The 24,478-nt window shown below is 40.7% G+C and overlaps 1 protein-coding gene and 1 long non-coding RNA gene across 2 annotated transcripts; both read left to right on the forward strand.

The window, feature by feature from the left end:
* The first annotated feature begins 9,512 nt into the window (after positions 1–9,512).
* ID4 (inhibitor of DNA binding 4) lies at positions 9,513–13,893 on the forward strand. Its single transcript, XM_037037887.1, has 3 exons — positions 9,513–10,372; positions 10,781–10,839; positions 11,416–13,893. The coding sequence occupies exons 1-2, from the start codon at positions 9,932–9,934 to the stop codon at positions 10,823–10,825; spliced, it is 486 nt and encodes a 161-aa protein (XP_036893782.1). The 5' UTR covers positions 9,513–9,931; the 3' UTR covers positions 10,826–10,839; positions 11,416–13,893.
* Positions 13,894–19,397: 5,504 nt separating this feature from the next.
* Positions 19,398–22,785, forward strand: LOC118981274 (uncharacterized). Its single transcript, XR_005065313.1, has 3 exons — positions 19,398–19,482; positions 20,271–20,385; positions 22,469–22,785. It is a non-coding gene; the product is annotated as an uncharacterized LOC118981274 (long non-coding RNA).
* The last annotated feature ends 1,693 nt before the right edge of the window (positions 22,786–24,478 follow it).

Here is a 24,478-nt window from a genome sequence, read left to right on the forward strand (position 1 = left end):
CCACACCATGTAGGGCTATGATAATATTTTAAATAATAAACAAACATTTATTCTTGTCTTGAATTTCTCTGCTAAAGAATGATGATAATTTAAAGCAAGAGCTTGGGCTCTTTGACATCTTTATAACCATTTTACCTATTACAAACCCTTTTAAATAGAGGCATAGATATCAGTGGACACTGATATTATGTGAATATTCATTATATACAAGTATACTGCCCCGTGTGGTCTACTAATTGCCTGTTTCCTGGGCTTTCAAAGCAGTTAACCTGTACTCCATTCTTTTAAATACTTCCTTTACTTACCAGATGGAGAATCTGAGTTTATACCGATGAAGCCCTAGGATTTTAAAAGCAAAAATATGGTACCAATTGGGAATTTTTAATCCCCACTCTCGAAGTTAGAGTAAAAAGTACTCAATCTTGGTAGATTGTTTATTTTCTTGAGAAGGAAAGGGTGAAAAGGAAAAGCTGGTAGTTCGTCCCAAATATAGAATGATGAGGCTTCTTATCTTCTCCACCTAGTGTCTGTTTGCCGCTGGGCACCTGTTAATATGGGACAATTGAGGCAGCAGATGCTACAATAGCGTGAAGCACAGAGATGAGAGTGCAGAACCTAGCTTTAGTTTTTGCTCAAGGGAAAAATGATTTCAAATTATCAGGTTGAGTCCTCAAGGAGCCTCAGATCCATGTCAGAACAATATAAAACAGAGAAGAGTAGATGTGGTCTATCACCAGCAAGTGACTGAATATGTAAATGGATACCATGACAACTGAAAATATTAAATAGGTGTATGTCTCATGCCTGCTTTGAGTACATCACCAGCACTCAGTTAATACTATGATACTTGACTGAAAACCTTATTATATGGACTTTAGAAGTGAAAGAGAGAACAGCTAACATCATGCACAAGGGTGAAAGGCTAAAGGCATTTACTTTAAGACCAGAAATAAGACAGCATTGGCCATTTTCTCTGCTTTTATTAAACATTGTACTGGAAGTCTTAGCCACAGAAATCAGACAAGAAAAAGTAATAAAGGGCACCCAAATTGTAAAGGAAGAAGTAAAACTGTCATTATTTGGTGATGACATGATACTATACATAGAGAACTCCAAAGATTCCAACCAAGAAACTACTAGAACTGATAAATGAATGCAGCAAAGTAGCAGGGTACAAAATTAATATTCAGAAGTGTGTTGCATTTTTATACACTAATAATAAACTATCAGAGAGAAATTAAGGAACCATCCCATTACAACTGCATCAAAAAATAAAATGCCTATGAAAAACTTAACCAGGGAGGTAAGAGACTTGTACTCAGAAAATTATAAGACATTGAAGAAAGAAATTGAGGAAGCTACATATAAATGGAAGTATAAACTATGTTCATGAATAGGAAGAATTAACATCATTAAAATGTCCATATTACCCAAAGCAATTTATAGATTCAATGCAATCCCTACCAAAATACCAATAGCATTTTTTACAGAATTAGAACAAATAAATAATTCAAAATTTATATGGAACCACAAGAGACCTCAAATAGCTGCAGAAATCTTGAGAAAGAAGAACAAAGTTGGAGGTATTACACTACCTGATATCAAACTATACTACAAAATTATAGTAATCAAAACAGTATAGTACTGGCATAAAAATAGACACATAGACCCATGGGAAAGAATAAGGATCCCAGAAATAAACCTACACCTATATGATTAATTAATATATGACAGAGGAAGCAACAACATACAATGGGGCAATGACAGTCTTTTCAATAAATGGTGTTGAGAAAATTGGACAGGCATATGAAAAAAAAAGAAGAAACTAGACCACCTTCTCACACCATATAAAAGAATAAACTCAAGCCCTGGCTGGTGTAGCTCAGGGGATTGAGCGCAGGCCTGCAAACCAGATGATCGCAGTTCGATTCCCAGTCAGGGCACATGCCTGGGTTGCAGGCCAGTTCCCATCAGGGGACTCATGAGAGGCAACCATGCATTGATATTTCTCTCCCTCTCTCCTTCCCTTTCCCTCTAAAGATAAATAAATAAAATCTTAAAAAAAGAATAAACTCAAAGTGGATTACAGACTTAAATATAAGACTTGAAATCATAAAACTCTTAGAAGAAAACAGACAGTAAACTCTGACATTTCTCTTGGTAATCTTTTTTCTACTATATATCCTCAGGCAAGGGAAACAAAAGAAAAAATAAACAAATGAGACTAAAAAGTTTTGCACAGCAAAAGAAACCATCCACAAAATGAAAAGACAACCCACTAAATGGGAGAACATATTAACCAATGAAAAGCTGATAATTGGTCAATATCCAAAATTTATAAAGAACTTACACAACTCAACACCAAAAAACAAAAAAACCCCAACAATCCAATTTAAAAATGGGCAGAGGACCTGAATAGACACTTCTCTAAAGAGGACATTCAGATGGCCAATAGACATGTGAAAAGATACTCAGTGTCACTAATTATCGGAGAGATGCAAATTAAAACCACAATGAGAAATCACTCCACACCTGTCAGAATGGCTACCATCAATAAATCCACAAAGAAGTGCGGGTTAGAATATGGAGAAAAGGAAACCCTCATGCATTACTGGTGGGAAGGCAGATTAATGCAGCCACTATAGAAAACAATATGGAGGTTTCCTAAAAAAAAATAGAACTACCTTATGATCCAGCAATTCCTCTTCTGGGTACATATCCAGAGTAATCCAAAACACTAATTCAAAATGATATACACACTCTTATATTCATTGCAGCATTTTTTTACAATATATAAAAGCAACCCAATAGCCAATATATAAAATAGCCAATATATAAAAGCAACCCAAGTGCCCGCCCATTAATAAACAAGTGGATAAAAAAGAGTTGGTACATATATACAATAGGCTAGTGTATATATGTATAGCTTGGCTATAAAAATAAGGAAATCTTAACCGTATGTGAGAGCACAGATGAAACTAGAGGGTATTACACTAAGTGAAATAAGTTAATCAGAGAAAGACAAATACTATATGATTTAAATTATACGTAGAATCTAAAGAACAAAATAAACAAACATATACAACAGAAACAGACTCTTAGATACAGAGAGCTGAAGGTTGCCAGATGGGAAGTGGTTTCAGGGGACTGGGTAAAAAAATGTGAACGGATTAAGAAGTACAGATAGATAGTTACAAAACAGTCATGGAATTGTAAAGTACAGCATAGGGAGTATAACCAATAATATTGTAAAACTATGTCTGGTAGCAAGTGGGTACTAGAATTACCAGGGGGATCACTTTGTAAATTATCTAATTGTGTAATTGTACACCTGAAACTAATATAAAATAACATTGAATGTCAACTGTAATTGAAATTTTTTTTTAATTCAAAAATAAAAAGAGAAAGACTATAAAATGCCTACTTATAGACAGATTCTGGTAGTTTCAGGGAAGGAACTCTTCTGAAATGCAATCGTTAATTTTAAAAATTAATGTTTTAACAGCTTTATGGATATATAATTGGCATATAATAAACCACTTATTGTATATGTATAATATACATGTTGCATGACTTGATAAGACTTGACATTATGTTCCCATGAAACCATTAACACAATCAAGATAATAAATATATTCATCATTCTCATGCCCCTTCATTTTCTCTGGCCCTTTGTGGCCCTTGGAAATATGATTTTATTTCTCTGGGATAGATGCCTACCAGTAGAATGAATAGGTCATATGGTATGTCTATCTTTAACACTTTAAAAAAACTGTTAAACTTGTTTTCCAAAGTGGTTTTCCTCAATTTACACTACCATCAGCAGTGTAGAGAGTTCCATTCTTCCACATCCTCACCAGTATCTAATATGGTTAGTCTTTTTTATTTCAACAGTTCTGGCAGATATATAGTGATATCTCATTGTAGTTTTGAAACATGTTCCAAATGACTAGTGATGCTGAGCATCTTTTCATGTGCTCATTTGTCATTTTTTTTAATCTTATTTAGTGGTCAAGTCTTTCAGCCACGTTTTAATCAGGCATATGTGTGTGTGTATACACAGACATACATATAAAATTGTTCAGTTACAGTTGTCCCCATTCCCCCCATTTCTCTGCCCATGCCCTACCCACCTCCCACATTCAATCCTTGTGCTCCCCCACCCTGTGGTCTTTGCCCATGGGTCCTCTATACAGGTTTCCTGTGACCTTTCACATTCTCCCCGCCATTATGCCCCTCCCTGTTTGTTTTCTTATTAAGTTTTGAGTGTGTGTATCCTCTGGATATATGTTTTTATATATTTTGGATACCAGCTCTTTTTTAAATTAAATTTATTGGGGCGACATTAGTTCATAACATTATATAAGTTTCAAATGTACAATGCTTTAATACAGCATCTGTCTATTGCATTTTGACCTCACCACCCTAACTTAGTCTCCTTCTGTCGCCATGTATTTGACCTCTTTACCTACAAGTTCTTTTTTGAAGAAATTCACAAACTGACTCTAATATTTATATGAAATGTAAAATGCCCAGAATAACCAATACAACTTTGAAGAAGAAAAACACAGCTGGAGTCAACAACATTACCTGACTTCGAGATTTATTATAAAGGTACAGTAACTGAGACAGTATGGTCGTGGCATGAAAACAGAAAAATAGGCCAATGGAGTAGAACTCAGAGGCCAGAAAAAGACATATACGCATACACAAACAACTTTCAACATAGATACAAAACCAATGCAATGAAAAAAAAAGGTAGTTTTTTCTACAAAGAATACTGGAACAATTGCATGTACATTTTCATTTTCATTTTTGGCTTTTTTTTTTTTAGTTAATTAGTAAGGCAAATTACACTGACTTTTAATCTTTAACCAATGCTGCCTTCTTGGGTCACAAACCTCACTTGATTATGGTGCATCGTATTTTTAAAAAAATTATTGCTATTCTCTTACAGTTGTCCCAATGTTTCCACTTTGCCCTCCTCCACCCAGCCTACCGTCCCCCCACTCCCACAATCAATCCCCACACCACTGTCCATAACCGTGGATCATTCATACACGTTCTTTGATTAGTCCCTTCCCCTTCTTTCCATTATTCAAAAATATTAACCTCAATCCAAATATTGAATCACATACAAAAATAACCCCAAAGTGGATGATAGACCAAAACATAAAACTGTTACAGTACTGGCTACATAATTTTCAGGCCCACAACAAAATGAAAATGCCCTTGTTCAAAAATTACAGAAAATTTCAAGATGGTCCATAGCAGAGCATTAAACCAAGCTTGGACCCTTTAAGCATGGGACCCCATGTGACTGCCTAAGGTGCATGCCCATGAAACCAACCAAGCCCCCCAAATTATAAGACATATAGATAAAAACACAGAACACCTTTGTTACCTTGGGTTATGCAAAGATTTCTTAGATGAGTACAATACCAAAAACATAATCTATAGGAGAACAAATTGATAAATTAAACAATCAAAATTGAAAAATTCTGCTCTTAAAAGATTAAGTGAATAAAAAGCCAAGCCACAGACTTGAGATAATATTTGCCAAAAAAATAACAACAAATTTGAGCATGTTTAACACTTATCGTGTGCTAGACCCTCTTCTAAGAAATTTATATAAGTCCTTGTATGTATGGGAACATTATAAGGTAGAGACAATTTTTACCCTTTTTTCATATACATGAAAGGCATGTATTTAAGAATCCAGGAAATTTAAGAAATTTAAGAATCCAGATTAAAGATAAAAAACTAGGAGCCAAAATTGGAGCCCAGAGTGCCTGAGCTTTGAGCCCATACTTTTTGCATTTCCTAAGGTAAAAAGTGACAACTCTTATTTTTCTGTCCTTAATCTGCCTGAGGAGGGCTTTTTAAAAATCACCTACTTCTTATTTCAACAGACTACCTTTTAGAACTCCTGACATAGGCATTTTTGCTGGACACATTTGCCTTGCTATGTTCAATATATGAGCATCTCCTCCTTATAAGCCTTTTCTGAGACTGGTCTAACCAAGAGGTTATCTGTGCTTCCGGGACACAGATCAGCAATCCAAGGGTAGCACAAGTAAGTTTGTAACGCTTAAGTGCCTGATAAAGCAACCTTGAGCTTGAATTGCCACATTGCCCAGTTTACTCTTTTGGAGCAAGGGACATTCTTGCTACAGAGTACATAGTGGTTTCGTATGCCCTGAAAGAATGCCTGTGCCTCCTTCAGTAACCACGTGCATTTAGAGAGAGACCAAGGCATGGGAACGCTCATGTTTATCTGTGTGTCTGAGCCCACCCACTGTTTCACTGCCAGCCATGGAGAAAGAAGTATCAAGTCCTAAAAAGGCATTTGCGCTGAATAGCACAATATGCTTGGATACCCTTACTTCATGTAAACACAGGGCGATTGTGAATTCTGAGAGCCTGGGTGTTACAGTTCAGCGAGGGTCTGATTGGCCTCTAGAATGCATCCCCAGAAAGGGCTGCAGACCTCTTTGTCTGGAGGAGGGGTGTACACATGACTCTGGTCACCAGGGCTTCCTAGCAATTCTGTGAATATTTCATCCCAGCTTCCCATAGAGGAACATTCTGGTAGTCTCTAGCACTTTCGTGGCAAAGGGCTTTTGGCTAGCCCAGCTTATTTTTACAAGTGCGAGGGAAGCATTTTGATGTAAAAGGAAGAGTCGTGGGAAACTAAATTTCCTTCTTTGCACAGTAGAAATAATTTAGCTTGTAAGGTTTTTCCAAAAGCTGGTAATTGCTGAGTAAACTCTGTTTTGAGCTGTCAGTGCCAAGAGTCTTTTGTGACTTCAGCTTTGACGTCATGTCTAAGAATTGAAAGTATACATTGTGTAGCCCCCTAATAGTCTCTGGTTTCAGGGACCCCAAAGCACAGGATATTATTCTTTATTTCCATTGTACAATATTTTACATAGCACTTTAATTTTTAATGTTCTCGTCCCTTCCAACCTTCAAAAAGAATAATATAACACCTGGTTTTGCCTACTCCACTGGCAAAATTTGGGGATCACATTTTTCTTGGATGCTCTTATTCACATGGCCAGGGTACATGTCTTTGAATTTATCTCCCACAGTAACTCAGCCTTTCTGATTTTAAGCCAGTCACCAAGACCACCTCTAACAAAACCTGAAACTGAGGCACTTGGCACTTGACACACACCCCGGGCTTGGACTCTGAGATTTAGCAAAGTCCAAAGAGATGAATAGGATGGTCCCTTTGTGACACATATTTAAAAATTACATTTTAATTTCAATTAAGTTAGGATATATAAAGTTTCGAAATGCATATTAGTACAGCTAAATTTTTCCAAGCAGAGAAAAATCTTGGGTCTTAAATTTTGGAGCTGCTTTTATACTCCAGAAAAGAGAAAAATTGATGGAACAGAATGTCTGTACATATATCCGTGTATTATCATCATCTGTGCTGATATGACAGCCTCTGAGATAATAGCTCACCACCACCAGTGCTCCTTCAACCAACTTCTTTTTTTTTTACTTTTTAAAGCACTTTTATTTAAGTGACTTGTGCATTTTCTGTAAACAGATCAGTATATTTAAGGTACTTCCTAAGTCTTTTTTCCCTCTTTAATCAACCAACTTCTTATCTAAAATGGCGATATGCTCTGTGTGTTTATACTAAGATAAGAATATATAAAACTGTGACACTATTTGGGGGGACCTATCTTTGGGGTTTTATACTTACTCTTGGTAAGTGTGCACACCATTTATATATGCATGTGAGTAAAAGAGAATGTCACTTGTTTCCAAACAACTATCAGAGGCAGTAATGTATAAGGGGAGAGGAGGGTTGCTGCATCTACTTGTGAAACCAGCATTAAATAATTACTCCTCATTTCATCAGGAAAAAGGAATGTGCTCTGGGGAAATACTAGCAGTGCAATAGTCATAATGCACCCACGTGGCTAACCAAAACACCTGCCTGCTGCAAGTATGTCAGCTGTGGGAAAGGAGAGAGGGTTTCCTAACAGAGGCAAGACAGGAAAAGAGGAGGTCCACGCCTCATTCGATTATCTTTAAAAATGAAGGTGCCAATCCATATCATGAACATGAATGAAGATAACTCGAGTTAATTCATCTCTTAGCTTGTCTAAAGATGGGAGGTTTGCAGGGTGAAGGCACTCAAAATTTATGTCCCCGCTGACTGCGAGTTTTTACGCTCATTTCTCATCTGAAGGGCTCAATTTTTTTCTTTTTTAAAAAGTTTTTTTATTATGCTATTACAGTTGTCCCAATATTTTTTCTCCCTTTTCTCCCCCTCCGCCCTGCGCCCTCCACCCTCCACCCTCCAACATTCCCCTCTTAGTTCATGTCCATCAGTTTGTACATATAAGCTCTTTGAGTCCACACAAGGCCCCATCAAAGTACATTGTGCAATTTTGTTTTCAATCCTTGAAGAACAGCCTTTCTATGAGAAATCTAACAGAACTGTCCTTAGTTAGCACACTTTGGGCACGGTGGGACCCAAGCAGGACTCCATGAACTGGAAGTGTAAATTTTAATGCTTTGTTGCAAAAGGAGACTCCACATAGTTTCAGCATCTTATTTAAAGCGGTGCATTAATGGCCTACATTGAGTTTCAGGTATGAATTTTACATAAAACGGATTAATATTACACGTCATGGTGGAATTTTAAATACTCTATGTCCATGCATTTTTAATACTTACATGCTCAAATGTAATACTCAAGGCAATTACATTTCTTGAGCCCACTTTTGCATCTAGATGGGCAAAAGAAAAAACCTATGATGTTTTCGTTTTATTTTTATCTCCTTTCACCAAAAAAACTGCATTCGGCATTTTTTCTTCCCCCACCCCCAAGCTTTAAACCTTTTCATAAAAGAAAACGAAAGGGCTACACATTCCATTCCATCATTATGGTTTAGGCAATTGTGAAAAGGCAAATAATAAAACGGAGGGAAAAACAGAACAGAAGGAACGAGCCTTCTTGAGCAGTGTCTCTTGAGGCATTGGAATTCCAGGTATGGAGTGATGATGGGTGGCGGGAGGAAGGTCCCTGTGCGCCGCGCTACTCGGCGTGGCAGGAGATTCTCGAGCCGGGAAGGCTCAGCGCTGCTTCAGCAGCTTAAGCCGGAGGAGAATGAATTCCAGCCGCACATTCCCGCAGTTCTATGCAGGAACTTCTCTCTCTCTCTTTCCACTCCCCAGGGTACACACCAGCCTGGCCTGGCTCCCACCCGGCTCTTTTCTCAGAGCTCCGACCTACTGCGTTGACGGAATGGAGTGCCCTTCCCATTGGCCCAGGCGTCATTCCCTGAGGTAGCACCGTCTGCCCGATTGGTTGGCCACTCCCGCCCCCCCGCCCCCCCCTCCCCCGCCCCCTCAGCATTGCCCGGAGCCCCCGCCCTCCCCGGCTAGCTCCGCACGCCCAGCCTAGCGCCGCTCGGCTCACGCGGGGACCCAGCCTGAGCTCTGGCCCCGCCCCTAGGGCTCCGGGCTCTATAAATACAGCTGCGCGCCGGCCGGGTGAAAGCAGGGAGGAGGTGCGTTTGTGAGTCAGTGCGGGGGTCCGGGAAACCTCCGGCGTGCGGGAGCGCGGCGGCGGTGGAGGCTAGGGTGTAGTCGGAGCTCTGAAGGGAGTGACTAGGGGCCCTGGTGGGCAGCTTTCCTTCCGGTGCTTTTGATTTTTCTTGCCTTTTGGTCCCAGCCGAGTTTCGCGCACTGAGCAGAGATCCCCTCACAAAACCCGGAGCGACCCTAGTCAATTGTCGGGCGCACGATCATTGGGAGCTTCGCGGTGCCTGGAGCGCGGACCAACCGCGCCGGTCGCGAAGGAAAGGAGAGTGAAGCCGACCACGGGCAGGGGCCCGGCTCTTGCCTGCCTCTTTCGTTCGCCCTAGCGGGTCCTCGCACAGGGCGCAGGGCGCTCGCGATGAAGGCGGTGAGCCCGGTGCGCCCCTCGGGCCGCAAAGCGCCGTCGGGCTGTGGCGGCGGAGAGCTGGCGCTACGCTGCCTAGCGGAGCACAGCCACAGCCTGGGCGGCTCGGCGGCTGCGGCGGCGGCTGCTGCGGCGGCTCGCTGCAAGGCGGCGGAGGCGGCGGCGGAGGAGCCAGCGCTCTGCCTGCAGTGCGATATGAACGACTGCTACAGCCGCCTACGAAGGTTGGTGCCTACCATCCCGCCCAACAAGAAAGTCAGCAAAGTGGAGATTCTGCAGCACGTTATCGACTACATCCTGGACCTGCAGCTGGCCCTGGAGACGCACCCGGCTCTGCTCAGGCAGCCGCCTCCGCCAGCGCCACCGCACCACTCGGCCGGGACCTGTCCGGCAGCTCCACCGCGGACTCCGCTCACAGCGCTCAACACCGACCCGGTGAGAAGCCGGGCGCTCGCCCGGGCGAACGTCGCGGGGGTCCAGGAGGGCGGTGACTAGGTGGCCAGAGACGGGGCTCCCATTCCTGGGGTCCGGGTCACTCGAGAATGACAGCACCCGGGACCCCCTTCTCCAGGCGCCCGAGGCCGCCTGTAGCTGGCCGGGCGCAACTAGCGCGGGTCAGGGTGAACGGGCAGGGTGGGACCGGGGTTGGGCGCACCATGGCCTGTCAAGTCCAGCCTGTTCCCCGGGCGTGGGTGAGGGGGGGGGCGGGTCTCCTAGGGCTGCAGGCTGGGGTGGGAGAATCCAAGCGCCAGCCTGGTTTCCTTGAACGAATCCAGGACAGTGACGAGTGCGGTATTTGCGCCTGCTGCTAACCTTTCCCTTGGTGTTCCGTTGCTGTTGCAGGCCGGTGCGGTGAACAAACAGGGCGACAGCATTCTGTGCCGCTGAGACGCGCTGTCCAGGTGAGCGCGCCTTTCCCTTCTCCAGTGGCGGATCACCGGAGACGCTAGTCCTCCGGGGCTTCCGGTGCCAGGCACCGCAGTGTTCTTTGCCTCCAGCATTTCAGAGGGCAAACTCCCGAGAAAGCGGACAACCCCTCCCCCTCCCCACCTCTCTGCCAACCAGTTAGCAAGTGAATCCGTAACTTCGCTTTAGTAACTGGGACTTCGCCCTAAATGGGGACGCATCAGCTCCTGGCCCTGCCACCCCCGGGCTTCCTCCAGTGACTGCGGGCTTTAGCTCTAACTGCCCCCCTCCCCGCTGAGGGCGTGGAAACTGCCCCATGTGCCCCCGCGCAGCAGTCTAACCACCCAGAAAAGGGGATGCGGACAGGGCCCGGGAGTGTGACCCCTCTCCCGGCTTCCCCGGGGCCCGCTGTTGTCCGCTCGGCGTCTGGCCGGCCGCGGGCTGCGGGTGTTGTCTGACCTGGTGGTTTGTTTTGGGTTGTTGATCAAGCATGTCTTGAGTTTGGTCGGTGGCGCCAGTTAGTCTGCAGCGGGAAGGTTCCCACACCCCCTCTATTCATTCCTCTTCCACAGGTGTGCGGTCGCCTGAGCCCGAGCCAGGAGACTAGAGAGGGAGGGGGAACAGCAGAACTTAGAGAAAAAATGGCACCGGAGGAAAGGAGAAAACATCAGCAAATCCTAGAAACGTTTTCACCCGTCATTCCAAGAGCGAGAGGAAAGAAAAATAAAACTTTCATCTTTTTCTTTTTGCACGTTCATAAACAGTCTACATCCGTATTCTCTTTTGTCTCTTCATTTATAACCGCTGTGAATTGTACATTTCTGTGTTTTTTGAGGTGCAGTTAAACTTTTAAGCGTAAGTGTAACAGGACTGATAAATAGAAGATCGAGAGTTAAATATGACTTTAGAAGCCTACATGTGACCAAGGAGCTCAATTTTTTGTTTCGAAGCTTTACTAATATAACAGAACATTGTAGATAATTTTTAACATCTATTGTTTAAAATAGATGATTAAAACCGGGCAGGGAGCTTTCTTTTCCCTGCAAGAATGTTACATATTGTATAGATAACTGAGTGACATTTCATACGTGTATATATAGAGATGTTCTATAAGTGTGAGAAAGTATATGCTTTAATAGACTACTGTAATTAAGATATTTTTAATTAAATATTTTTTGTAAATATTATGTGTCTTTTTTAAATCTATGGATTATTTCTTTTGAAAAATTATTTTTCAGCTCAATTGAAGAGCTCTTGATATCTTGAATGTCTTTTCTGTTTGGCTTGGCTTTTAATTTGTTTTTGTTTTGCAAAGTACCGTGTAGAATCGGAAGTAACAGTTATAGCTAGAGGTCCTGCATGACTGCATGAAATGTGTAATCACAAAATAAACTTGTCCTGAGTCCATTCAAATGTCTTTTCTTTAACCTAATTGAAATCTTTGCATTTGAAGCATACATGTTGGAAAAATACTTTTTCAGTTTTTAAGTACAGGGTTTGAGGGTGTAATACATAAAGAGTCAGTGTTTGTTTTTTGATTGAAGTCAATGTGGATTCTGAATGATTTTGCATATGGGACGGGGAAATGCTTTGATCCTTAAGGAGTTTATGAAATCTGCTGTTTTATCAAAGTGAAAAAATGCTTATCATTTTTCATCTTAAACTAAAGCTTAATGTTACTGAAGTTTCATGTGTGTACAGATTATTTAAAATCATAGAAATGAAAAATGTTCTCTGCTTGCTACCAAAGGACAACCTCTTGGAAATGAACACTTTCTGCTTTCCTTCCTCCAAAGAATATTCATAGGCAACAGTGAGAGAAAAAAAATTAAAAAGGCATAATGGCAAATCCTTCAAGCAGGGGTAAAAGTCGATCTTCAAACATTAACCTAAGTAGACCAAAAATTCTGATGACCACATCTAGATTATTTTTTTATAAAAATGATTTTCACAATAGCTATGTTAGTTCCTGGTAAACTACTGTCCAACTCTTGTGATGTGTAACTTTTACATGTGAATATTAAAGTAGGTTTATCTGTCTTGTACTGTGATTTCTGGTCTCATTTCTTAAAACCTTACACTCTGAAGACTTTTCTAAGGAAGGTAATATTTTCTAGGTTAAGTAGGACTGTCAGGGCTTGTGAACATTGTGCACATTTAATGTGATGAGTACATACCAGTTAGATGGAATTTTTACAGTGAGAGAGAATTAAGTAGGATTTAATTGGGTGCTTTGTAAATAGTCAACTGTGTGTATAACGTGGTCTGTGTGATTTTTAAAAGGAAAGGATTTGTTTCAGATTACACAAGAATAAAAGTATTATAGACCCAAGGGACTTTTTATGAGGTCAAAGTCAAATATGTAGAGGAATATGAAATATTATGGCCCCTAGTAGTCAGTGGAAATGGTAGTATCTCAACAGAAATTAACAAAGTTAATATAGTAGGTTTAAATAAATCGAACGGTTTAAAAAATCTGTCCTATTCCCAGTATATTATCCCCTCAGCTTTGACATTTCACTGGTTTTAGGTATTTTTAGAATGTGCTTTATTTGATGTTGAGCTTTATAAAGTCAAAGGACTGCTTGGTTTGGGGTTTTTTTTTTGAGGTTTACTTTTATTTTTGATATTATTCATTCGTGTCACACTTAAAGAGCAAAACATAACACTGCTGGAATTCCAAATCTGAAGAATTCTAATGATCGCATTCTTTGTTATAAACAGGGGACAATTCTTCCTTTTTATCTGGCAGTTCAATTTCAGCAGGAAGCACGTCCGTCACGTGTGTGCTGTTGGTTGGAGTTAGTTGTCTGACAGCCTGACTGCTGAACCTACCTAAGCCTTTAGCCTTATTTTAAACGTAGGCTGCAAAGATTCAGAACCTCAAAACACAGATAAATACTTAAGGTTTTTGAAGATAGATACTGCTCTTTCATTTTATATTTTGGACAGGAAAAAACGTAAAAGGGAAGGAAAATGTTATGGATAATTACATTTTAGAGTCAGTTTGTTCCCCTTAGGCTCTTAAAGCAGCATTAGATATCTCTAAAGAAACTAAGTCATTATTTTTTAAGTGCTATGCAGTAATATTATAAACTATTACATTCTAGCAAAATGTTGGATGTGTCCTAACCAACCAGATAACACATTTTGAGTCACTTATCTAGCAAGTTCTAATTGTTCAGGTATTTGTTTGAGCAGAGGAAAATATCCTGATTTCTCTCATTTCATTTTTATAGTTTTTATTGTATAGGCATAACCAAAGAGTAAGAATCATTTAAAATCTTCACAGGGGGAAAGAAAAAGTATCCCACAGTGGGATGTTGTTTCAAATGGAGTTATAAAATCCCAAACATGTCAGACAAATTGTGCTAAAGAAAAAAAAATTCATCCTTTTCATTTCAAAGAACCAATATACTTTGATATTATGTAAATATTACCCAAGGTCACTGTCAAGCTTTAATTGAATTTTTAGAACTTTAAAAAATTTTGACCCCCAAAATCCATTGCATTAAATGCCGTCTATAATAATAAATCTTCCCTGAGCAAAGGGTTCTGAAGTTTGTGGTTTTTAATTGACTTCTACTGAGTTATGCAATTTTTCATTATCAAGAATGGGGCTCTTGATGGATCACCTCAATTATTTACAGTGTTTCTTACCATGTGATGGAAAATGTGGCTTAAAATGGTGATATGAACAGAAAGAAAATCTGGTTGGAATGCTAGGAAGAGCCTGTCTACTCTTTGGGGTTGGCTAGGATAGGAAACAGTAACCCTGAAGAAGACAGCAGTATGATGCCCAGGGAAACCAAACCTCCTTCCCTACACGCACGCACACACACACACACACACACACACACACACACACTCACACTGTAAATAATGCAGACATAAATTATTTCACAGTAGTACAGAACCAGATAAAACTGGCTCTGCCTTTCTAGCTGGTATATGTTAATTACATATGCGTTAATAAGCCCAAATAGCCCTTGGATCTCAACAGGGCCAAACACCAAAACCTTCAGGCTTATAAGGAAGGAAAACCTTCCTTTTGCTGCTTTGCAAGTCCAAGAAATTATATTTCCTCAGAATTATTCTTAATAGTGCTGCCTGCAGAAGGTATTCTTTAGACCCAGATGAGTTCTTTCAATTACAACCCATGATATTTTTCTAAAATATGAATTATATTAATTAGCACTATTGACCAAAATGTTTTAGGATTGTGATTTTACTTAGAGAGCTCTATCTTGAGCACTAATAAAATCAATACTTTAAAAAAGAAAATCATAAAAAGGGAGATGAACTGCTGTCATATACCCTTAACTGAAAAAGCTTTCAAATTTTCAATGAATTTTTTAAAGGTATATTTTGTGTTCAAGTGCTCCCTGCATATTGATTCATATCCTGGCTTGTTCTAAAAAAGTTTCCCTTCAGTGCTAAAACTCAGGCCTGAACCACGTTGCCAAAGCTTTTCTACACTCGCCCAAGCAAAGCAATTCAGAAGGAAGGCTGCAGAAGTTAGTTCCATCATTCATCAGTCTCCACAGTAAATTCACACATGGGATATGAAAAGAAGGCCGTAAAAATTGAAGTTAATTTAAAAAGTCCCTCTGAGTCCATAAAAGAATAAACACATCAGTTTCTGGGAAAAGAAGAACAAAATGTGTTACCTGCATTCCACTGGCTAAAATGTGACTAAAGAGGAATTGAACTTAAAATTTTTTAATTAAATCAAGAGACTCTAGATAAAGTATGTGAATCTAGCTAGTAAATCTCATGCTTTAGAAAAGAATCTTCTATGAGATTACATTAAATATTGGCAAAATATGCAAATTTCTGGTAAACTGAGACAGCATTATTTACCTTAAATTACTGTTCCTCAATATTTCCTGATCGAAAGTTCATTTCAACACTTTTAGCATGCATATTAAACTCATTATAAAATTTTATTCTTTATTTCGAAGTTTAGTTTCCAAAGGCAAGTATTGCATCCTACAGCTAGTTCTTTACACAAATTCATGTATTTTAGAATGTTTCTTAAATATTTATTGAAATGTTTTAAATATTTTCTTGAATACTTTAAGCATTTAAAAAAAATATTTGCTACACCCTTCATAAGCTTGTAGCCATGTGCACGCATGTGTGTATTTACCTGAAAATAGTTAACCAACAAGGAGAAAAATATCTTTCAAAATTAAGGAAAAAAGAAAGAAGGAAAGAGGAATGTACTTAGGTCAAACCTCAGAGAAAGCCAGGGAAACAGACCTAAACTCATAAACATAAATTTTACACCTTACTTGAACTATAATTCTTGGAAACATTTTTCATACATGTTGAACCTAAGTCCATGGCCATAATAAACACACTCTTTAAGGTAGAAGGTTAGGCATGATTTTTTATTGCATGTGCTTCAGTGCCTAACCAGGGCCTGGAAGAATATTGGTTAAACAAAATGAGGAATGTACCCTTACTACAGTATCTATTCTTTGTCCCCTCATCAACACTGAATCACAATTAAGCTTCAGACCGATATGTCTAACTGCCTTCTGGTCCTCTCTGCCTCTGAAATGCAGTAGGTTTGAATCAGGATTTTATTTTGCAGGATCTCCTGCAAACCTGCCACTCTTTCAGGATTCCTTATTGTCTGTGTCCGTTTGGGCTGCTATAGTAAAGTACCACAAACTAGGTGGCTTAAATGACAAACATTTATTTCTCACAGTTCTGGAGGCTGGGAAATCCAAGATCAAGGTGCCAGCTGACTTGGTTCCTAGAAGTCACTGCCATTGCTGGATGAGCATAGCAATTCACATGCCTCCTTCAGTTCCCCATAGTCACACCTGGCACTAGGCTTACTTGTCAGAGCTGCACCACACAATTCAAAAAGAACCCATGGCCTGGGCATAAGGGTCCTTCAACTAGTCTTTCCTTCAAGGGTCCTTTACCACCAGTCTTTTCCCCCCGTGCACTCCTGGCTGCCTTCAAACACATTCAATGCTTCAGCTACACCTAAGCTCTCATCCTACAAGTGCTCAGTGGCAGACCATGCTTATCTCTCTACTCTAGACACCGTGACTGATTTCCTGAGGGTTAAGAAGATGGCAGGCTCAGAAGGATACACAGGATGCAGGGAGGGGGCACCTGCCCCACCAGCCAAACCAGCTAAGTCAACTTGCCCTTCTGTGGGCAAGGGCTGGCCTATACACCATCCAAACAGGTAAGCGCTCTCTTGCTTCCCTTTCTTTCAACATGGTGTTGCTTTTCATACCTCCCATAACCTTCACTGCCAGTCTAGGCTGTTGCTGCACTTCTCACCATCCTTCAAGATCCAACTGTCACCTCTTCTGCAAAACTTATATAGTGTTTCTCCTCCTCATTCCGAAAACAGCCACCCCCACCCATACTAAATATACTGTAGTTATTTTCATGTGACTTGATTCCTGTATATTCCTGACCCTCCAGGGAATCCAGACCACAAAGAGCTAGAAGAACATTCCTGTAACTCCCTGTGCCAGCGAATCTCACAAATTCTTTGCAACTCGAAATTGCAGTCGAGAGATTGTCGTTATCTTTAAAAGCCTTTTGGCTGCCTTACACATGGAAAACAGATAATCTGTGTGTTCTTGAGAGCCAAGGAGTGTGGTCAGCCTTGGGCAAAGAGAATTGGGAGAAGAGGCCGAGAAGGAGAGGAGAGAGGCAGATCAGATCCTGTATCCTGAAGGAAGAAAGGAACATTGCTGACCCACGTTGGAAGTAAGCAAAGGCACCTCAGTGTCAGAGATGAAAATGTGGGGCAGGGACATGATGGGTCAGGGTAGAAACGGCAGCCAGGAAGACTGCATGATCAGGTATCTGCATATATGTCTTAGGCCTCTGTTCTCATGAACTGGCAGTAACTTGGGATAGATCAGCCATAATAAGTGACTCTTTACAAATCACCTCCGAAAAAAACAATCATGCTGCATAAATGGAAAAATCTTTTACAGTTAGAAGTTTCATTACCCCTACTATGAGCTAGAAGTAGATTCATATGATCAGTAACCTGAAATACCTTGCAACTTTCCTCTCATTTTTCAGTGAAGGAGATGGAAACCCAGAAAGTGAAGCAGTGGAGTCAGGCCTAGAACCTGGTTTCTCTCTAATCCTGGGCCACAAAACTCAGGACCGATGGGTTCTATTCCAATTCACTCACAAGTGGTTTGTCTCAGTCCATATTCTAATCTACAAATCATTCACGTTCCTTCCTCAGAAGGTGGGGTTCAAAGTGTATGTAAATAATTATTAAATGCAGGACTGATCTGGATGCCTTTAAAAAAAGAAAACAGGGGTAAAGTACTTTTACAATAATAATCCAGTATTTCAAAATTCTTTGACAAAGGAGCAAAGGCAAATTCATGGAGAAAGAATAGTCTTTTTAACAAATGATGAGGGAGCAGTGAGATGTCCATATGCAAAAAAATAAAAATAAAAGAACTTAGACACAGACTTTACACATTTCACAAAATAGCTCAAGAGGGATCATGGACCTAAATGTAAAGCACAAAACTAGAAAACACAAATTTTCATTTGTGTGACTTTGGGTTCGGTGATGAGTGTTTAGGATGGTCACCAAAACATGAAAGAATTTCGACCCTGTGTTATCCTTTACAATGATACCCACCACTCCTGTGTGTACAGACCTGCCTTACAGTCCACGAGGGCAGAGTGGTGTGGAGTAAGGGTTGTCCCAAAACCGAAAGAGTTGGGTGCTACTCAGACCTCTGCAACTAATTAGCTGTGTTCCCTCACACAGTGACTCTTCCAAGTCTCAAGCGCCAGGTCTATAAAATGGGTATGTGATAATAATTACCTAGCCTAGAAGGTCCTTGAGAGATACAGAAAAGGTAACATACATGAAAACATGGTAAAGGACAATGGTTATAATTTTACATATATGTCATCCAGAGAGATTTCTAAATCTTACATTCTTGAGTTCCACCCGTCCCTCCCTCCCTCCCACCACAGAGATTCTGATTCATCAGGTGCAGGGTAGGAACCAGGAATCTGAATTTCACCTTTTCCCTCATGAATCTGGGGCAAGTCTCCCAAGAACCCCATTTTGAGAAAGAGTATTGTAACCATAAAATGTTACATAGGTTTAAGCGATTATTGGTTTGCCACACATGGTGTATTTCTCCTTTTTTTTTTTTTGACACGGCTTTCCAATCTTCCAGGAGCTCTAACCAAGCAAAGGGGAGAGGTTAACACAGTGTCAACAGCAGGTCATAGCCATAACACCCAGTGTGAGGAGGGAAGTGGTACTAGCAGGAAATGCCCACGAGGGAGCTGCTTCAAAAGTGATACTGGGGGGGGGGGGCGCGGTGCACGCCTGGGACATGGCAGTGGTTGAGATGCTGAGTCCTCCATACCCTTGTTTCCCATTCCGACCTTCCTCTGAGTCAGAACATTCGTAATAACCTACTTTGCTTTGCCTATCCCGTTAAATCTTATATTTCCTAAGGAAAAACATAAAAGAAGAGGATATTTGCTACCACCTTATGTGCCATTACCTCTTATAGGACATTATCTCATATATATACGTGATGGCCTGAAAGACGTTTGGAGAAGGTACATCTGCACCGGCAGCTATGAGCAGTGTTACTGTAAGAGATTCTTCGGGATAAACAATTTTTAAAAAGTATTTCATTTCCCCTAGTATATTACATTATCCTAAGGGATTGCCTTTAAAATGATGTAGAAAAATAGTCTAACTGGTCTTGCCCAAACTGTTGTGCTTGCCTTAGAACTGTCCTAATTCAAGGCCATCAAATGTTAAAATAATGTGTGTGTATGTGTGTGTGTGTGTGTGTGTGTGTGTGAAATAGCGATATGGTACAATTAATTGTGACTTAATTCGGTTTCTTCTTGGTAAAATTGTATGTGAATTTTTATAAATTTAAAGCAGTGAATAGAACAACTTCAATTTTTCCAAAATTACATAAGAACTTTATAAAAAGCAACATCAGAAAGTTCATGGAATTAGGTTCTGAATCTGCCATTTACTGTGTGATCTCAGGCAAGGTGCTTAACCTCTCTGTGCCTTATTTAAACTGTTTTTTATAATGGAATCACAATACTTAGCAGTAAGAGTCTTTTTGAGGATTATGTGTGCAAAGCCCCTATCAAAGCACCAGGCACATGAAGTATTTGGTGTATCTTAATTCTTTTTCTCCAATCATTTCGGCCCCTATTCATCTTCTATGAGTTGAAAATATGCTTGCCTTCTTCCCATAAGAAAATGGCGTTAACAAGAATAAGTAAGGAGTGTATGTGTGATTGGGTCTTCAATCTGGGGAAAACATTTTTCAAACATGCATGAACATTTTAGGTAAACCAAGATTTTAAACCTTCTAAGTGCAGAAGCTATTTTCTGTCATTTCTTTCTCTCCAGAATAACCCACAGGTAATCAATCCATATACGGAAGACATAAATGAAATAAATGTTGATGGAAGAGGAAAGATTTGAGGAAAAATGGGAGTCTGAGGAACAAGAAAAAACGGCAGTGGTGAGAAGACGGAGGGAAATAGGTGATGGCTCACAGGAAATTACAACGGTGGCCTTAATATCTGTTGCTTCTGCTGTTAGCGTGGTCAGGCAGTACTCTCATTTGCTTTTTGAACTATTTTCTGAAAGATTGCTAAGTGTGATGGGGCTGAGACAGGTGCTGAGGATAGGGCAGAAGGAGGAACTCAGCACATAAACACCTGGATTCAGGGCTAACTACTCTGGCACCCTGGTCATGTTCCCCTGGCAGAAAAACAGTTTTGAAAACCAGACCTAACACAACAGTGGTATGCAATACACCAAGTGGTATTGAAGAAAAAGACTAAAGTGGGAAACAGCATAAAATTTGTATATTTCTTCGTGGCTTAGAAAAGCATACCTTTTTAGAGTGTATGTTTCTAATGTATGGATAATTTCTGGTAGTTATGCTTTGCCTTAAATTAACCTCTGCTGAGGTTACTTCAGCAGAGTAAACAGACCAATATTGGGGAGTTTATTGTGTCAACTGCAGTACTTCAGTGAATCCTAAAATAAGATTTTTGAAATAAAATCATATTCTCTGATTTTACTGCTAAGGAAACTGAGGCTTTGAAATGTGCCTTTTGTAAAATGGCTGAAAGTAGGGTCAGAGGTGCCAGCAAAACTCAGGCCTTCCAACTTGCAGTCAGTCAAGGAGACTTACTTAAGGCCAATAGATAGTACAGCTGTATGGTGTCGGGTTCTGATTTGTTCTGATGCATGTTTTCTCCTCTTATAAAAATTTTGTAACCACAGTTTTTGGGCTTTTCTGCATTTGTAGTTTGAGAACCGATTGGAGTCATCGCTGAGCAGTCTGAGTTCCTCAGAGAACAAACTACTATTTTTGAAACTCTAGAGATGACTGCTCTGGAAATAAGAAATGTGCCTTTTCTTTTAGAGTCATTTTGAGCTGCAAGATCTCTTGATCACTCTGGATTATATTATTCTACAAGTAGAATCCAAAAGATCTGCTTACAAATGCCTCATACACCCTTAATGACCCTTCGGAGCACTAGGGATCCTATCAATTTTTTTGAATAAGTTTGTAGCTCTAATTTCATGAGATGTGAAGCACCATAAAAAGTAATCTCCTGCCTCAGTATTTTGGAGAATACTAAGAAACACACAATCACTGAGCCCGGTTAGCTCCTGCCAAGCCTGGTTTTTATTATTACACATATGAAGGGAATCCTCTGTTTGCCAACATCTATAAAGGGGCTGATTTCCTCAACTCTGCAGTAATTGTTTAATGTTACATCAGTCCAAAATTTTAGGGCATGTTTCTCAGAAACTCTTTGTCTAGCATCAGGTGTGTATCTAGACAGTATAGCAGCTGTTAATTTTTAGATTACCAAAAAAAAGGATGTGCATTTTCATGCGCATTTCCAAGTCTTAATGGAAACTTTTTACAGTTGAAATATTCTGACTTGTTGATGGAGTAAAAAAAATCTTTAATTTTTTTCTAGAAATAAAAAACATGATCAAAATGAACAGGGGGCATTCAACTTTTTAAGAGTCAATATCTTCTAGATTTCTTATGTAGTCTGATGCTCCCTTGGTAGATTGAAATAATTTTAAAATGCTCTTAATAAAAAATCAAGAGTAAAAATAATTACTTAAAACCAAGCCACCTAAAAATAAGCCTTGCAATGTAGTTTCAGGGTTTATTTGAAAACTAAGATTTTCTTTTTGTTTACTGTTCCTCCCTGCCAAAAAAAAACCCCAAAAAACAAAAAAACACAGAACGCTGTGACAGTGTTGGGGGCCAATACTTGATTACCACACTTTTAGCAAACAGGATCATAAAGAGGTCCATTTGGTCATCCTAGGGATGAAATCTTAATATCTTAACTCAGCAGGATTGAGTTGAGAACCACGGTTTCAATCCAAGTGCTTTAGGCCGCTTCCCGTCCATCAATTTTTCCTCTTCACCTGACCTGTACACGGACACCCCCCCCCCCCGAAATCCCAAACTCCAGGGAGCTGGGGCCTGTGCTTCTTATCACAACTTTCTCCTGGAAGCACTGGAAGGTCTCCCAGAGAATTACCTTTCTCTTCCATCCTAGGTCTCATGCCCTGTGGAATTTACCAGGTAAGAAGGAACTGGTCCTGCTCATTTCAATCAGCAAAAGCACTTACAAGCCAGCAGAAGCATACAGGCAGCAATCTCTGCACCATATTCTGCACGGCCGTTTTTCTTATTCTCAGGCCCTGACTTTGCTCACATTGCCATGGTAAGTTTTGAAGGATTTTGTGGGGCTTTTTTAAATCACTAAATAACGTGGCATGAGGCTGCCATGGTGGGCAATAGGCCTACACTTGCCCTCTACATCACCAAAGCTCATTAGATCCCATTAATCAAATATTTGCTTTTATATTAAACACACAGTTCTAGAAACACAAATTTCTGGCACAGCTAATCCTTGCATGACGTGAGTTTTGATAAACCCACAAATTTTCCTGCTGACATTCCTCAGGTTACACGCTTTCCTGGTGCTGCAGCAGTGTCGGTTCTCTGCTGCCCTCTTTTGAATTTTAGGGCGCACTGCACTCACAAACAGGGCTGACTGCCTGTGGGAGCCTCTTCTCCCTGTCTGGCTCAGTTGTCTGATAACCAGCAAGGGCTAGTCCAGTGCTGCTAGAATAGAGTCACTTCAACTCCCTCTTTGACTACTACTTTCTCTGCTGGTGTTCCTCTTGTCAAAAGCAAAACCCGTTTTCTGTAACAATAATGCAGAAAATAATATATAAGATTTGCTTCCCCCCCTTTTCATCGTAACCAAATGTATCACCCAGATTACTGCCCTCTCTAGCCCAATCTATTAATTCCCGTAAAGTGCATGCATACATTTTTGGTGATAAACATACTGAAAGGCAGAAGTATGCCCGAACATAGACAGGTGTAGGCCTGTCTAGCTAAACACATCTGTCCTTCTAAGACAATAGCCAGGTTGAGGTGCTCACAGAGGCGCCAGAGTCACAGAGGAATCAGAAGGTCTTGCAGGAAGTTAGACCTGCTGGGCTGGGTACAGCTCATTCACACCCCTTTCCTCCTGTCCTCCTGCCCACCTCCACCTGCTGCTCTCTACTGTGATGACAGCATTTCCCCAGAACATCTGTTTGAGGGCTCCTTCCCCAGCTCCTCCTGATAGCAATCTCACCACTCTACCGGATCCTCTCTCCTGCTTCCTTGTACCAAACAAACATGAAGGAAAAAGTGAGAATATGCTCATTTAAAATAAAACCAAAGAAACCATGGTCATGTTTCCTTCACAATCACAGGAGTTCTTTGAGGAACAAGAAGATGGCAGCACTGTGGTGCTCAAAACAGTCATGAGACTATATCTGAGCGTGTAAGTTCTGTACAAGACAGTCAATTTCTGTTTGTTCCATGGCAATCTATCTCTGTCCACCTTTCTCGTGCTTCTTTGAGCTCTACCCCCGACACATCACTTTTTCATACTTGATCGTAAAACATCATTTTCCTTTAGCCTGTCTCTTTGCCACAGCATTCTCATAGTGAGAATGGCCACTCTCTGACCACGGAGATGGGAGAAGCGAAGAAGCGATCCCACTGCAGCTCCTATGGCGCTGTCCTCCTCTGAGCAGAGAAGAAAGGCTGAACTTGTCTGACAGCTCAGTCAGGCCACTGGAAGACGAAAGTACACTGAAAACACAGACGGCCTCACAAACCTCGGGCAGATGTGCCTCAGGCTGGCTTCCCCGGGTGTGCCACCTGCAGGATTAGTTGTTCAGGGCCCTATAGATAGAAGAGCCTGCCCTTAGATTAATGTTCTGCTATCACTGTCTTGAAATTCTTCAGATGTTTTGAATAAGGGGCCTGGGCTTTCTTTTTGCACTTGCCGCTGCACAACCCGGCCCCCCTCCCCCAATTACAAAGCTGGTCCTGAACAACAGTCAGGGACAGCCCAGTGCTAAGGCATCCTATTTGCTTCTGAAATGGTTTTATAAGTGTTTACGTATTTGAGGGTGGGGAGTAACATGTGATTTGCCTTGTACCTGTTTCTGTTCTCTTAGCTAGAATGCCTGCGTGCAAGGGTAGTGCTGCGTGGCTG

Source organism: Sturnira hondurensis, unplaced genomic scaffold, assembly GCF_014824575.4.
Source record: "Sturnira hondurensis isolate 20B ecotype Veracruz unplaced genomic scaffold, ASM1482457v3 Scaffold0023817, whole genome shotgun sequence".
NCBI classification, from domain to species: Eukaryota; Metazoa; Chordata; class Mammalia; order Chiroptera; family Phyllostomidae; genus Sturnira; species Sturnira hondurensis.

Coding starts and splice junctions, on each gene's coding strand:
- ID4 (XM_037037887.1), top strand. CDS start 9,932: ATGAAGGCGGTGAGCCCGGTGCGCCCCTCGGGCCGCAAAGCGCCGTCG. Junction 10,373..10,780: donor CAGCGCTCAACACCGACCCG/GTGAGAAGCCGG, acceptor TTGCTGTTGCAG/GCCGGTGCGGTGAACAAACA.